Source organism: Mustela erminea, chromosome 5 (assembly GCF_009829155.1).
Source record: "Mustela erminea isolate mMusErm1 chromosome 5, mMusErm1.Pri, whole genome shotgun sequence".
NCBI classification, from domain to species: Eukaryota; Metazoa; Chordata; class Mammalia; order Carnivora; family Mustelidae; genus Mustela; species Mustela erminea.
The window spans coordinates 11247293-11260749 of NC_045618.1; the positions used below are offsets into that span (position 1 = coordinate 11247293).

A 13457-nucleotide genomic window follows, 5' to 3' on the forward strand; every position below is an offset into this window, starting at 1 on the left:
ATATGTATAAGTTCGCTTTATTTTCTGTAAATATGAGAAATTCCTGGATGACGCAATAAGATACAGAGATTGTTATTTGTATCCAGTGTGTTACTTTGAGAAACTTTCCTTATTGATAGTGATGATTCTCCCTGTTCGGTTTATCCGTTTTGGTTTTTTTTTTTTTTTTTTTTAAGGAAAAAATAGAATTATTTTGTTTTTTGGTGCTTACCGCTGTTGTGTTATAAGAATATCGTTACATCGTCAGGACTTTGTTCCTGATCATAAAAACCATCGATAGAAGCTGGGACCTTACCTTTCTTTCAACTTTTGACAGTAAATACCTGGGCACAGGACTTCAAAGCAAACACAGATTCCCCCTCCCCCTTAATATTTAAGAATTAAAAGATGATGAGAAATAAGGACAAAAGCCAAGAGGAGGACAGTTCGCTACACAGCAATGCATCGAGGTATGAGCTATCAACTTTCTTCCTTTTTTCTTTTTTTTGGGGGGGAAACCTCAGCTTACATTGTTTACCTTGACAGACAGGGAAAGCTGTCTGTTTTATTTTAAGTATTTTACTAATTTGGATTCGTTTTTTAAAGCGTGACCTTGAGATTGCTAATATGCCACACCCTAATTTTTTGGTAGCAATTTATGAAAGTTGAGTTGTGACTTAAGGCCTCTTACAGCAGTCAAAAGGTAAGGTACCTTTATTCAAAGGGGCCTTTCCTGTAAACTACAGTTTTTCTGTTAATAAATTTCAGTTTTTAGGTTTTTGTGCTGTAGAAAAATGACCTTGTCGGTTTAGCCATTGCTGCATTGCACCATTTTACATACAAGGCAAATTTTTTCTTTGAAGAATCTAGGATACCCAAACTTGTAACTGAAGGCCATAGAGGAGCCTTGTGGTAGTAAATTATAGTAAATAGACGTTTGAGAAAGTTATATGAATGAAAAAATGTACATTTTAAAATGAAATTGCAAAAAGGACTCTTTGACTGATGCCTCTCAGTTTATATTTTTACTTGACTCTATATTTCTTTTGATACTCTTGACATTTTAGGAAATTTTGATAAGATTTATCAAAACCTTTACTCCATGGTTATAGTTCCTGCATTTATGAAATCAAACCTGTGATCACAGAAATACTGGAATACTCTTAATATACTTCTCTTTTGTGTTTGTTACTGTGATTATATTTGTATATTTTGCATTTAAAATATTTTAAGGTTTGCATTTATATGCTTATATTCAGACAGTGCTTTCTGGTTGGTAGATATGTAGTATCTTATTCTTGCATTTTAGTTGTAGCTGCTTTAAATTTATTGATTTATTTTGACAGAGTCGCCTGGAATGCTTTATCTTCTGAAGCTTACAAATATACTGTTTGTTCAGATCACGATTTGTTTCACATTTGTTGGAGTATCGTAGTGACTAAGTAATAAAGCTTCTTAGACATTTTGTTGTATGATCTGTATATTAATTACATATAAATGCATTTCTTGATGTGTGTTCTTACAAATTGTCATGTTACGAATTTTAAATCCTACAGTTAAGGATGTGATTGGTTATATGATTCCTCCCCCCCAGTTTTGCTTTTACTTTTTTAATTTTATAGAAGTAATATACTTTATTACTAGGTTAGTGAATTTGAAAGTTTTGAAGTGGTTTATTACAAATGTTGAAGTTTATGTTTCATTATACTTAATCTATTTTGACTCTTGCTTCTAAATCCACATTCTTTTGCAAATTGAGTTGTCATACAGTTTGGACTGCTGTCTTTTTTGAACTGAATTACCCATGTCATTACTTAGGTTTGATTTAGAACAGAAAACTTCTCCACTAATCCTGAGCTGATTTTTCTGAAAAGTAATGGCAATTTGAAGAAATAGGAATCCCCAGGTGTATTTGACAAATTATTATAGATTCAGTACCTAAAATTGTTACTCCCTTGAGTATGTATGATTTGCATATTCTCACATAGGTTTTGGCTTTCTTATGCAAGGTTTGTGGTTAACGTCATTGATGAGGCTGCCTTCTAATTTCAAAAATTAAGCAGTGTTGCTGTTTTTTTAAAAAAATAATTTACTCCCTAGAAAAGTTACTTGGAAGTTGTCATGCATTTACCTATTGGCAGTGGGGTTATGGTTAACAAGGAAGCATGTACTGTACTTTTAAATGCACTTTGTCAAGTAATTTGATTCACATAGCTGATGGATGTTCAAAAATAATCCGAGACTCCTTGAAGATGGGAGTTTAAAATTCCTTACCCAAAACTGCATACCTTAATACATGTACATAATTATGACATCACTTCCTTTAAAAATTGTAAAGCTTAATGGGATGCTAGTGGTGTTTATTGTGGTAGATTAATGTAATTTTTAGGAAGTTAAAGTTCAGGAGACTGGTCAGGTACTAGTACTTGGTTCCAGTCTTTCAGAATTTCTTTGTAAGGACCTATTTCTATGGCACAAAGTCTAATATTTAGGGAATACTACAAAAATCACTTGTAGCCTGGGCCACAAGAGAGGAAGGGAGGAGTTTGCAGGTCAAGTAAATTTTGTTCTGAGAATTAGTTTAGGATCTGAAAGGATTGAGTGCGAGTTTAGGTAAACCTGATACTTGACTGTTTTTGGAAATAAAGCAATGACTTTAAGTTTGTTATTCCTGTATTCTTTTGTGAATGATTTTAAATTTATGTGTTGTATATCGTGATTTCTGAAGATTAAAAAGTTCACTTTCAAAAATACCATTTTAAATACTTGAGAAATCTGTAAAGTTTTTAAATATTTAAAAGTTTTAGTGAAGGACGTATATATAGAACTGTATGCTGCGTACTTCTTACCTAAATAATTGGCAGTTTGGGGGTAACTTCAGTAATACTAAAAAATGGAGACAGGAGAGAAGGGATGTGAATGGAACTGTGCACACAAAGAGTTCTGTGTGTTCTAGGACGCTGCGTTTGCAATTTTACCTAAAGAACTGAGACAGTTTATTAAATTTACCTCTAAATCGTCTGCCTTTGAACCAGATTTATTTTGACAACCTGCGGTGCGGGCAAAATCTTCTGCTTTTTAATCAGCCTTTTAGCAGTTACTCTAAGATCGTGGGGCTAATTAGAAATGGCATAATGCAGTTGCTTGTGGACTGAACAGGCAGTTTTTAAGTGGCAGCCATTTTATGATGCTGATAATTCTTAAGAATCGGGATTTTTGAAAATACTGAAAATCGAATGGAAACTTGAAATATCAAAACTCCTTCCCCCCCCTCCCCTTTTTTGGTTCTCTGATGCTAAAATAAAGGGCAGCTCGGTAGTTAGCGCAGGCAGCAGCTCTGTGAGCCCCTGGCATCTTGGTGCAGGTCCAGCTCAGTCACAAAATGGCTGTTCCTTTGTGCCGCAGCGCTGACAGACATACTGCATTGCACTGTGTACTAGCCAAACAGCAGGAAGTTGCCGTGCCGAGTTCAAAGGCCGGCCGGCGCCGGCGCCGGCGCCTGCTGCTGATTGGCTGTACGCACGCCTGGTAACAGCGGGTCAACAGCGGCGGCCTCCGGCAGGTCCCGCCCCGCGACGTAAGGCGCGTCGCCTCGCTCCTGGGAGGAGCGAACGCAGTGACGTTGGGCTGCGTGCGCAACCAGGGTGCTTCCTCTTCGTCTAGCGAGCCAGGAGCCTTCGGGGGCGGGGGTAGGAAAGGGAAGGGGGCGAATCTCTGGCTGGGACTTTCCGGTGGGCGGCCTCTCCCCTGCCGATTTCGCCTCTGGGAGTCGTCTGCGCCCTTCCCTCTAGCGGTCCGCACCCTGCGGCGTGTATTCCTTTGCCCATGCCTGGGAACGGTGTTCCTCTCAGGAGCGGCTTCTACTTTCGGCGACAGTAAAAGGCGCTCGTCGGAACCTTCAAATCGAAAACGTGCCAGTTTTTTACATTTTTCCGCCCGCTTTCCTTTCTCATATCCTAGCGGGTCTTTTTTTTTCCCCCCTTCTTCTGTTCAGTGTGAAGAGATTAGTAAACTTAATCTTGTTACCATTGACCGAAACCTTTTAGCTCAGAGGAGATACTTTTGTTTCAAGTGAGACGTCCTAACGGGTGTTAGCGCTGTTACCCAATCATGGCTCATAAACAAAGGGAAGACTGTTTGAACTTGTCCCCGTGCATTTTTACTTGGTACCATACATTTTCTCAGTTGGCATTTGATGGAGGAAAACTCAGGTCAGTATGTGCAAAGTGATTTATTTCTAAAATTATGGGGATAAGTACAAAAGAGCGTAGGAGTTTTCACTTAACTCTAAATACTGTTAAAAAGTCAGAGTACAGTATTAGGCACCCATTACTATGCAAACAACTGTTAGACAACAGCTCCTTTTAAGTGTTGATAGCACCTGGCGAAGGAACTGGGACTCCCCAAAACTTGGTTGATAGTGGAATGAATTACTCGGAAGAACCTTCGGAAACCTCTCAAATCCCCGATTCTGGAAATTTTAGTTCAGTCCGGGTAAACCTATTAAAATGCTGTGGTTATGCTCATGGTCTGTCTTATTGGGAAACCCTTGGCGAGGATTTCTGGTTTAAAACAACAACAACAGCAAAAAAACCTAGTTTAGCAATTGATGATTTCATTATTCAGTCACAGATAATGAATTTAAGGAAAGACTGTATTAACGTTTTCCTGCTGTACCCTGCCAAAAAGTACCCCCCTCTCCCCATGCGATTGGAGTATTGTAGCGGTAACAGCAGTGAGTTTTAGGTAGTTGGCCCTTTCAGAAGTTTCTTACTGAATGGAATACGTTCACTTCGGGAGGGGTGTGGATTGTAGGTAGAGAGGTTTGTCTGGGCATCTCTTAAGTTTCTGAATAAAGCTTTAAAAAAGACAAAATTCACTGTAATGGTTGGTTTTGTATGTTCACTTAGTTTGGATTCTTCAGGAAGAATTCTTTGAAGAGTTTATGGAAACTTTAGGTGAAGCTGGATTTTCAGTTTGTGTTATAGACTTGTTCATCAGAGATTTGACAAGAGATTTTTAAATTATATGCTCAGGTATAAATTATATACAAAAGAATTAGCTGTAGAGGTAAATACTTGTAGAACTTGACCATTAACTGAGTTTCAAATTAAAGTGCATTTAAAGCAACAAGAAAAATTTTCTTTCTGTGTATTGAGGTTGAATTCTGGTTAGTTGTTTTACATTTTTATTATTGCTAGATGCCTTAAAATTCCTAAAAACTAGGGTAAGAATTAAGTAACATTGTACTCATGTTCCAAGGTATAGATTACTCTGTTGAAGGCGTTTTAGCCCAAAATAGATACCATTACTACTTGAGTTAAAGTACATATTATGATAACAGTAATTTATGAACTGTTTGCGTGTCCCTTGGAGCCAGTGAACTTCTTAAAGAACCAGAGTAATTAGGCCTGTTCATTAAAACTTCAGTGCATTTTCCTTCTGTGTGCAAATTGGCATGAAATGGCCTGAGAAGTGTTGATTTAACTTCTCTTTTCTTCGGCGGTTTTTAAAACCATATTTCCAATTGATATTTGGCACCTTGGAAATTAACATCCGTAAAGATGAAGTCCTCACAGGAACATATATTTGATAAAGAATTTCGTGAAAGTTTTAGCAAGTTCCAGTTTGAGAGGTGAATCTGAAGCTTGGTTGACTTTTATCTGACAGCATCTGAAATTCACAGATTTTTGTTTTTTTGAGAGCCCTAGAGGGAGCAGGGGGAGGGGAGAGAGAATCTGAAGCAGGTTCCACACTTTGCACAAGACTGAGGTCATAACCCGATCGAAAGCAAGAGTCGGATGCTCAGCTGACTGAGTCCCCCAGGTGTCTCTCATAGATTCTGTAGTTGACCCCTCTCCCTTCTCTCCTACAGCATATCCCCAACAATTGTGATATACTTCTTGAGGCCCCTGAGATTTCCAAACTCTTACCCTTTCTCCTACTTTCTCCTATAAAATGTGGTAGTAAACTTGTTCCTGACAAAAAATTGAGTGACTGCTCTGTGTGACACCTAATAAATTTTTATCTGTTTATGGGCCTTTTTTTTTTCTTCCTTTTTTAAAAGGCCTTTTAGGTTCTTTCTGCAAACCTTAGAACTGGGCTTTTTTGAGGGGTGGTGGTTACATTAGCGAAGAAAGTTGTTCTTTTTTTTTTTTTTTTTTTTAATCTCCTAAGAATTATTGAGTATACAAATAAATTATGCTGGCCAGATTATGCTGGGAGATCCTTGTTGTTATAGCTGAGCAATTGTCTCCTGCCTTTAGCCTGCCCTGGCATTGAATTCAAATTTATACCATAGCAGAATTGCTGTTGCTTTGGAGCTTTAGTGTTACTAATGTAAAGCCAGAAGGACAAATTTGACTCAGTTATCAGATACTATCAAATACCAAATACCATCAAATACCTAGACTAAAGGTATGTTGTATGTTTAATTTGTAATCAGTAATTTAGAACAGTGTTGCAACATGTTGTTTATATGTCTGCTATGACCTTTTCCCCTAAACAGTTTAAACTTTAATTGGCATGGCAAGCCTGGGGACAGAGACCTTTCTAATAAGTTTGAATGCAGTTTATGAGGTGGGGAATGAGCCTTTGCTTTGTGAAGTAAGTCATGGAGAACCTAAGTGTATGGAAGCCTTTCATGGTACATCTTGGAACAGTTCCTATTTAGTATTTCATTGTTAAGATACTTGGTTAGGGCCACCTTTTTTGGTTAGTTCAGAGGCATCGTCTGGATTATATTCCATACTGAAAAGTACTTTAAATTTTCTTTATTGGAGAGATCCTGTATTTTGGGGAAATGGTGCCGACAAGCCTTGGCTAAGGCATCATTCTAAGGATGGGTCCTGATATTATATTTTGGATTCCATCTAATGAATTATTTTGTTATCTGTGATGTGTGTAACTGTTAACTTCCGTACTTGGCAGGAGCTGTGTACCTAATACACACCAGTGCAGTGTTTACGTGGATACTGAAAAATTTTTCTCCCAGTATAGGCCCGTGAAGTACTCATTCTTGGACTTCAGGTTTCTTAAAAATGTGGATAATGATAATTTTTATTGGGTTAAGAAGTTAAGTAATGTAATGCCTACGAAGTGCTTTATTAGCAAAGAGCCTGTTACATTGAAAGTGCTCTTTAAATGTAAGGTGTGAGTAATATTTTACTTAAGTTTTATCTTACTTTCTTCCCCGTCTTGTACTACGTCCCTTGTTAAGAGCCAGATTGTCCCTGAGTGAGTTTGGTGTCTTGGCCTCCCTGCAGGAGATCATTTAGGCCTAATTTAGAACCCTTTCCCTCCAGCTGATACAGTTATATGTCTAAACCATTCTAAAATGATTTTAGAAGGCAAGTCCCCGTTTAGTTAGTTGAAACCTTGGGTGTGTTTTCAGTTAATCCTCTCCTAGAATTTCCTTCTGAGAAAGCCTGCCTTTCGAAGGGAGTGTGTGATTCTTTCTGGACTAGAACAGCTTCTTGGGTGAGTCACAGCCCAACTCTTGGCAGTCACTCTCGAGTAAGATACCTTTTATCCACCTTCTGGAGCAAGTGATTATTGCCCTGGTTTACCCGCTGCCTCATTTCCCCTCTCAAGCTGCGCAAGAGTGAATAATGAAGGCAAGGAGCAGTGCTGTTTGGGTGTAGATATAACCGTGCTAATACTTACAGCCAGTGTCCCGTTGTTTGTGGCAGGCTCTTAGTAATCCACCCTCACTAGGGCACTATATATTTGACTTAGCATATAGTCATTGCAGACCCTGGAGGGCATCTTAAAAGTACTCCAGTCCAGAGGTGTCTGGGTGGCTCAGCTGTTTAAGCATCTGCCATTGGCCAAGGTCTCTATCTTAGGGTCCTGGGATTTGGCCGTACATGGGACTCTGCTCAATGGGGAGTCTGCTGCTGCTTCTCTGTGCCCTTTTATTTTCTCTCTCTCTCTTGCATGCCTGCACTCTCACTCTCAAACAAATAAATAAAATCTTCAAAGAATACTCCAGTCCAGCCTGGCTCCTTAGGATTGAGTTAATTTTCCAAAGCTCTCCATGCATTTTAAATGTGCATGTGTTTCTACATGTTTGCATGTGTTTTGAATCTTTTGACAGAGAGCACTCTTGGATTCTTTTTCTAATTCTTGTTGTTGCTGTTGTGTGTCTCAGTGCCCCTTTAGGGCAGTTCTGCCAACGCTTGCCTTTGGAGGTCTGGAAGCAGAAGTGTGTAGGGTGCTGTTACGGGTTGTTGTGTGCTTGACAGAAGAGGAACAGTTGCTGCATTAAGTGTAATGCCTGACTCAGCAGTAGTGTGTGCTGATGGACTTTCTCGACCCCAAGATTTTTGCATTCTTGTCTTAAATGCTTTAAATTGTAGTGCTGTTACTTGCTGTAATTCTCCACTTGATGCTTCTTTTACCAGGTGATAGAGGTGACTTCTAAAGCAATGGATGTGGGCTCTGCTGTGGAACGGTTATTTAGAGGGGTGCTTACTACACGTTGGTGGGCTGTGAATTGTCACCAGCGTTAAAAATAGAATTTGATAATAAACCTCAGGGAATGGCATTTGTATGGCTTACTTCTAAGTTCAGCACACATAAGGCTGGTGATCTTTAATTCTGGATTTTATTATAAAGGAAAACATCATGTGGTAAGAATTTTATGGGAAAGTACTGCAGTAGATGTATGCTTTTTTGTCTACTTACTTTGACAGGCACTATATTTTAAGGTGTTTTTGTTTGTTTGTTTAAAGATTTTATTTATTTATTTGACAGATCACAAGCAGGCAGAGAGGCAGGCAGAGAGAGAAGAGGAAGCAGGCCCCCCGCTGAGCAGAGAGCCCGATGCGGGGCTCGGTCCCAGGACTCTGAGATCATGACCTGAGCCGAAGGCAGCAGCTTAACCCACTGAGCCACCCAGGCGCCCCTGTTTGTTTTTTTAAATGCGTATTTTGTTAAATGTTACTGTTAGTGTAGCAGAAATGCTAGTGACCTCCTCCTGGTTAGCGAGCTCCCCACGTTAGCTGCCAGGGAGCTCTTCTTTGAAAGCCTGTGGGTGGTCCTGAGTCCTGCTTAGCTTTCATACCCATCCCATTGTGTTCCTTCACTTGAGTTATATACATAACAAGGATGTGCAGATCCTTCACAAATTTGTTTATACTGGTTTCGCTGGCAATTTTGCATTTCAGTAAGGTACCAAAGCAGTGCATGAGAGGATCGCGAAATATTTCAGTGAAAACTTAGTTGTTTGCTTTGGAAAGACACAATATATAAGGCCTTCTGTGGGCCTGGAACTTGTTAGAACGAGTCCTTTGTATGTGTTAATGTGGGGGATCCTCGCAAGCCTGTGAGGTAGGTGTGATCACTATCCCTGTTTTGCCAGTAGAAAACTGAGGCATTGTGGGGAGGGAGTAGATGGTAGAATTGGATTCAAACACTGGCAGTCTGGTTCCAGGGGTCATTTAAGCATCTTGTCAAAACTTGCCATCAAATTAGATGGCTAAGAGGAAACTGTACAGTAGGGTAAAATGGTAAAAATCTAGAATAATCCTGTGGGCGGTTTCTTTAAAAAAACAAAACAAAACCAAAAACTGCTTTTAAAAAAACCTGAAAAAAAAACCAGAAAAAAAAAAAACCCACCTCAAAAATCTCAATGCATTGTAGGGTTGATCAATCCTGGAAACTCAGTGCTGCTCTGTAAGTCATCGTTTTGCATAAAGAATTTCTAGTTAATATGTGGCTGCTGAAGTGATTCCCATGAGGGTGCTTGGGGACTCACGAGGGAGGAAAGAAGAGTAAATGGGAGGGGGATGTACTGGAAATCTCAGAAGAACTGTGTGTCCTTTTGTTGTCTGACTCCCATTGCCCCCCCCCCACACTAAGGATTTGGCAATGGATTATGAAGACTGGGCTTCTAATTTGTTTTGTTCTAAGCTGAGTTCTCATCTTTACTTCCCAAATAGCTCTTGTGTGAGAATCACTTGAGATTTTTTTTTTTAAGGCCCCATATCTGCTTGGATTTTAGGGGTTATGCAGTGTGGCAGGGGAGATGATTGGTGTTGTCCAAGTGTCGCAGGTGGGTCTGCTGTGTAGCCAGGACTGGGGACAGTTCTGTAGACATGCTCTGAAAGGAAACAGCTCTTGATTGTGGTGGGTGTTAAATCTTGAGTGTCTTCAGTTCCAGTAGATGTTATTTGACATTCAAATAGAAACAGTGTATGGCTGGTTAAGTTGTTACTTTGAGGGAGGCGAGTGATGGGTCAGATTCTCCATTTCCCTTGTTTGATTTACCAAAAAAAATTGCCTTTGAATTTAGCTTTATAGAGGCATAGAAGTCTCCAGATTTACTTGCTAAGAGTCCCTTTGAGTGCTTGTTAAACGTAAACGTATTCCCAGACTTTTCACCTGGAAATTTGAATTTCATCGGGGGTGGGAGGTTCCTGGGGAACCTGTATGTTGAACAACAATCATGGTTGCTTTTGTGAGGAGGCTGGTTTGGGAAATAAGGGCTAATTGGGAAAGGGGTTTGGGTCTCTGATCTGCCCCTGCCAAGATTTTATTTATTGACAGAGGGGGAGAGAGAAATCAAACAAAAGCAGGGGGAACAGCGGAGAGGAAGGGAGAAGCAGCCCCATGTGGGGCTTAATCCGCGACACTGGGATCATGACCTGAAGCTGAACACAGACAGACACTTAACTGACTGAGCCACCCTGGCGCCCTCTGTTCTGCTTTTTAGCTGTAAGACCTAGTGCAGGAACCTCTGAGCTTGTTTCTTTTTTAAAAAAGGTGAAAGGGTAGAGTATGTGTCTCCTGGGGATGTTAGAATTGAATAAAATAATGCTTCTGAAAGTAGTGGTTTCCTGTTGGGGACATCCCCCTCCCTGACTCCTGGCAGTGTCTGGAGATATTTCTCGTTGGGTCTGGGGTGCGTCTGCTTGGTGGAGCCTAGGGATGCTGCTAAACACCCTGTAACACATAAGGACAGCCTCTGGAGAATGAATTATCTGGCCCCCAATGTCAGTAATGCCACACTTTAGACACTGGTCTGAAATATTTAGCATAGCCCTTGGCACAGTGAACATGGGTTGTTACCGGGAAAGTTGGGAGTTGGGGTGCATGGGTTTCTCAGTTGGTTAAGTGTCTGCCTTTTGTCACAGGGTGCTGGGATCACGTCCTGCATCTTACTCGCTGCTCAGCGGGGAGCCTGCTTCTCCCTTGCTGTCTGCCATCCTCTCTGCCTACTTGTGCTCGCTCTCTGTCAAGTTAAATAAAATCTTTTTTTTTTTTTTAAAGATTTTATTTATTTATTTGACAGAGAGAGATCACACGTAGGCAGAGAGAGAGGAGGAAGCAGGCTCCCTGCTGAGCAGAGAGCCCAATGCGGGACTCGATCCCAGGACCCTGAGATCATGACCTGAGCTGAAGGCAGCGGCTTAACCCACTGAGCCACCCAGGCGCCCAAGTTAAATAGAATCTTAAAAAAAAAAAAAAAAAAAAGTTGGTCTTGATCCTGGGACCACACTTAAGTTCTTTGATACTGGACAGAAGTCATTTACTGCTGAGGTTAGCATTCAGGCTTTTTAAACCTCCTTTGAACGTTGGAATTGCTGCTGCCTTACGGAAGTCTAAAGATCATAGCCTAAAAGTAAGGAAAGAGTAGTTAAGACCCAGAGTGCTGAAAGGAGTTTCTGGCCAAACTAATCCATCTGCCCTCAGGGCTCTGAAATGGTTGTAAGTAAACCACATGAGATGGTGGGATATAGGAGGAGCTTCCCCCTACCTGCTTTCAGTACTTGGCGGCTTTGTTCTTACCCCTGTAGAAAACATGTCCTGTTCTTGTATGATCCTTAGTGCGTTGGCAGATCCAAATTGGGTAGCTATTTGTGAAATGGTTATCTGGTTTGTACCTCACCCAGGCTTCTTGCTCTAATTCACTTTTTCCTAGTGGTTTGTGTCTGTGAGTGTCATTTGTTTGATGCTTCCTGGGCTCCTTAGGACTACTCAGCCTTAACTGGTTATGGGGGAACAGAGGTAGCATGATCAAGACAAGAGGACTTCCGGCTCCATTTGAGAATGTTAGAAGCATGCTTATTACAGTGGATGCTTTTCCCTTGTTTGCACTGAATTTCTGAATATGGGAGGTGCTGATGAGACTTCTCTTTTTAGTATTTGAAACTGTAAGCAGCATTTTTGGGGGCATTTTTTTTTCTTAATAGATTGACTTTTTTTCTGAAAAGCGATGGTGTTACCAGTGTTTGAAGTAACTTCCAGAAGAACTGTCAGACCCCAGGAAGGCCTGCTCCTGAATACTGATCAATTCTGAAATGTTAGAAATAGTCCTTTTTGAGAAATTCAGAAAAACTCAGAAAAGTGCAAAGAATACAATTAAAAGCTCTATACAAATTACATATCACTAAAATTCTATTTGCCCCTTCTCTTTAGTCACTTTCATGAACTCGGCATATGAAAACTGTTGGCATTTAAAAAACCATGTAACATGGTTTGCACAGTGTTTTGTGTTTTAAAAATCTAATAGTTTTGAAATTGCCAGTGTTATAGATCTAATCCATTTCTAGTCTAACTTGTAGTTGATTGCATAGAATAAATCCACATTTTTTTCCTTTATTTTTTTGGTCTTTATGAGCAGAGCCATGAACACTTTTATACTTTCCCCTCCTGCACAAATTTAATAATTCGTCAGGTTATATACCCACAGAATGAATTGCACCATTTATATGGCTGTTTTGATTTACTCGGAAATGGCAAGTTACTTTGCAAAGCCTCTGCCGATCCCTTTTCGGGTAAAGTATATGAGTACCCTCTTGCCTATTTTCTCTGCATCACTTAGTAGTAGCATACATTTTAATTTCTACAAAGCAGATGAATGTGAAATAATGTGTTGTAATAATACACTTCTCAAATCACTCCTAAGGTTTAATTTCCTTTTCGTAAGTTTTTCTGTAGTTGGTGTCTCTGACCTTCTCTCAGTTTTCTGTGGATTTTTCTTTGATCTGTAATTCTCCTCATATTATATTGAAATTTCTTTTCTCAATCTGTTACTTGTGTTTTCACCTTGTTTATAATGTGTGGCGTTTTCTACAGAATGGTAGGACTTGAATCAGAGGTGGAGGTCTTAACAAAGGCCTTAAATGTCATTCCATTTATTTAAGGAACTGGATCCAGTATTCTTTATCAGTAAGAAACTCATGGTTTAATGATCTTTGCCTTTTCCTGCCTCCCAAAACACAGAAGTTGCTCTGCGTCATTTGTGGGTGGTTCAATGATCTGTTTAACTGAAGAATGTATGCAGGGCGGGCACAGCAGTGTGAATTCCATACTGTGGGGCAGCGGGATAGAATCCTGTGTATAGACACTAGAGCTAAGCCTCTGCTATAAAGGAGGATAATTTGTCTTAGAGGGTTTTTGTAAAGACTGAGAGGAAGATTTTTGCATATGTTTGATACCTAAGTGCTCCATAAATACTACCTATTAAATCA

At 39.9% G+C, this 13457-nt stretch overlaps 1 protein-coding gene across 13 annotated transcripts in view; it reads left to right on the plus strand.

The window, feature by feature from the left end:
• CHD2 (chromodomain helicase DNA binding protein 2) overlaps positions 1-13457 on the plus strand; it is a 130886-nt gene that overhangs the window by 16679 nt on the left and 100750 nt on the right. For all 13 annotated transcript variants that reach the window (XM_032342123.1, XM_032342119.1, XM_032342125.1 and 10 more), the window contains one exon: positions 317-449. In XM_032342123.1, the coding sequence (XP_032198014.1) occupies positions 388-449 (62 nt within the window). In that variant the 5' untranslated portion in view covers positions 317-387. The remainder of the gene's footprint in view (positions 1-316; positions 450-13457) is intronic.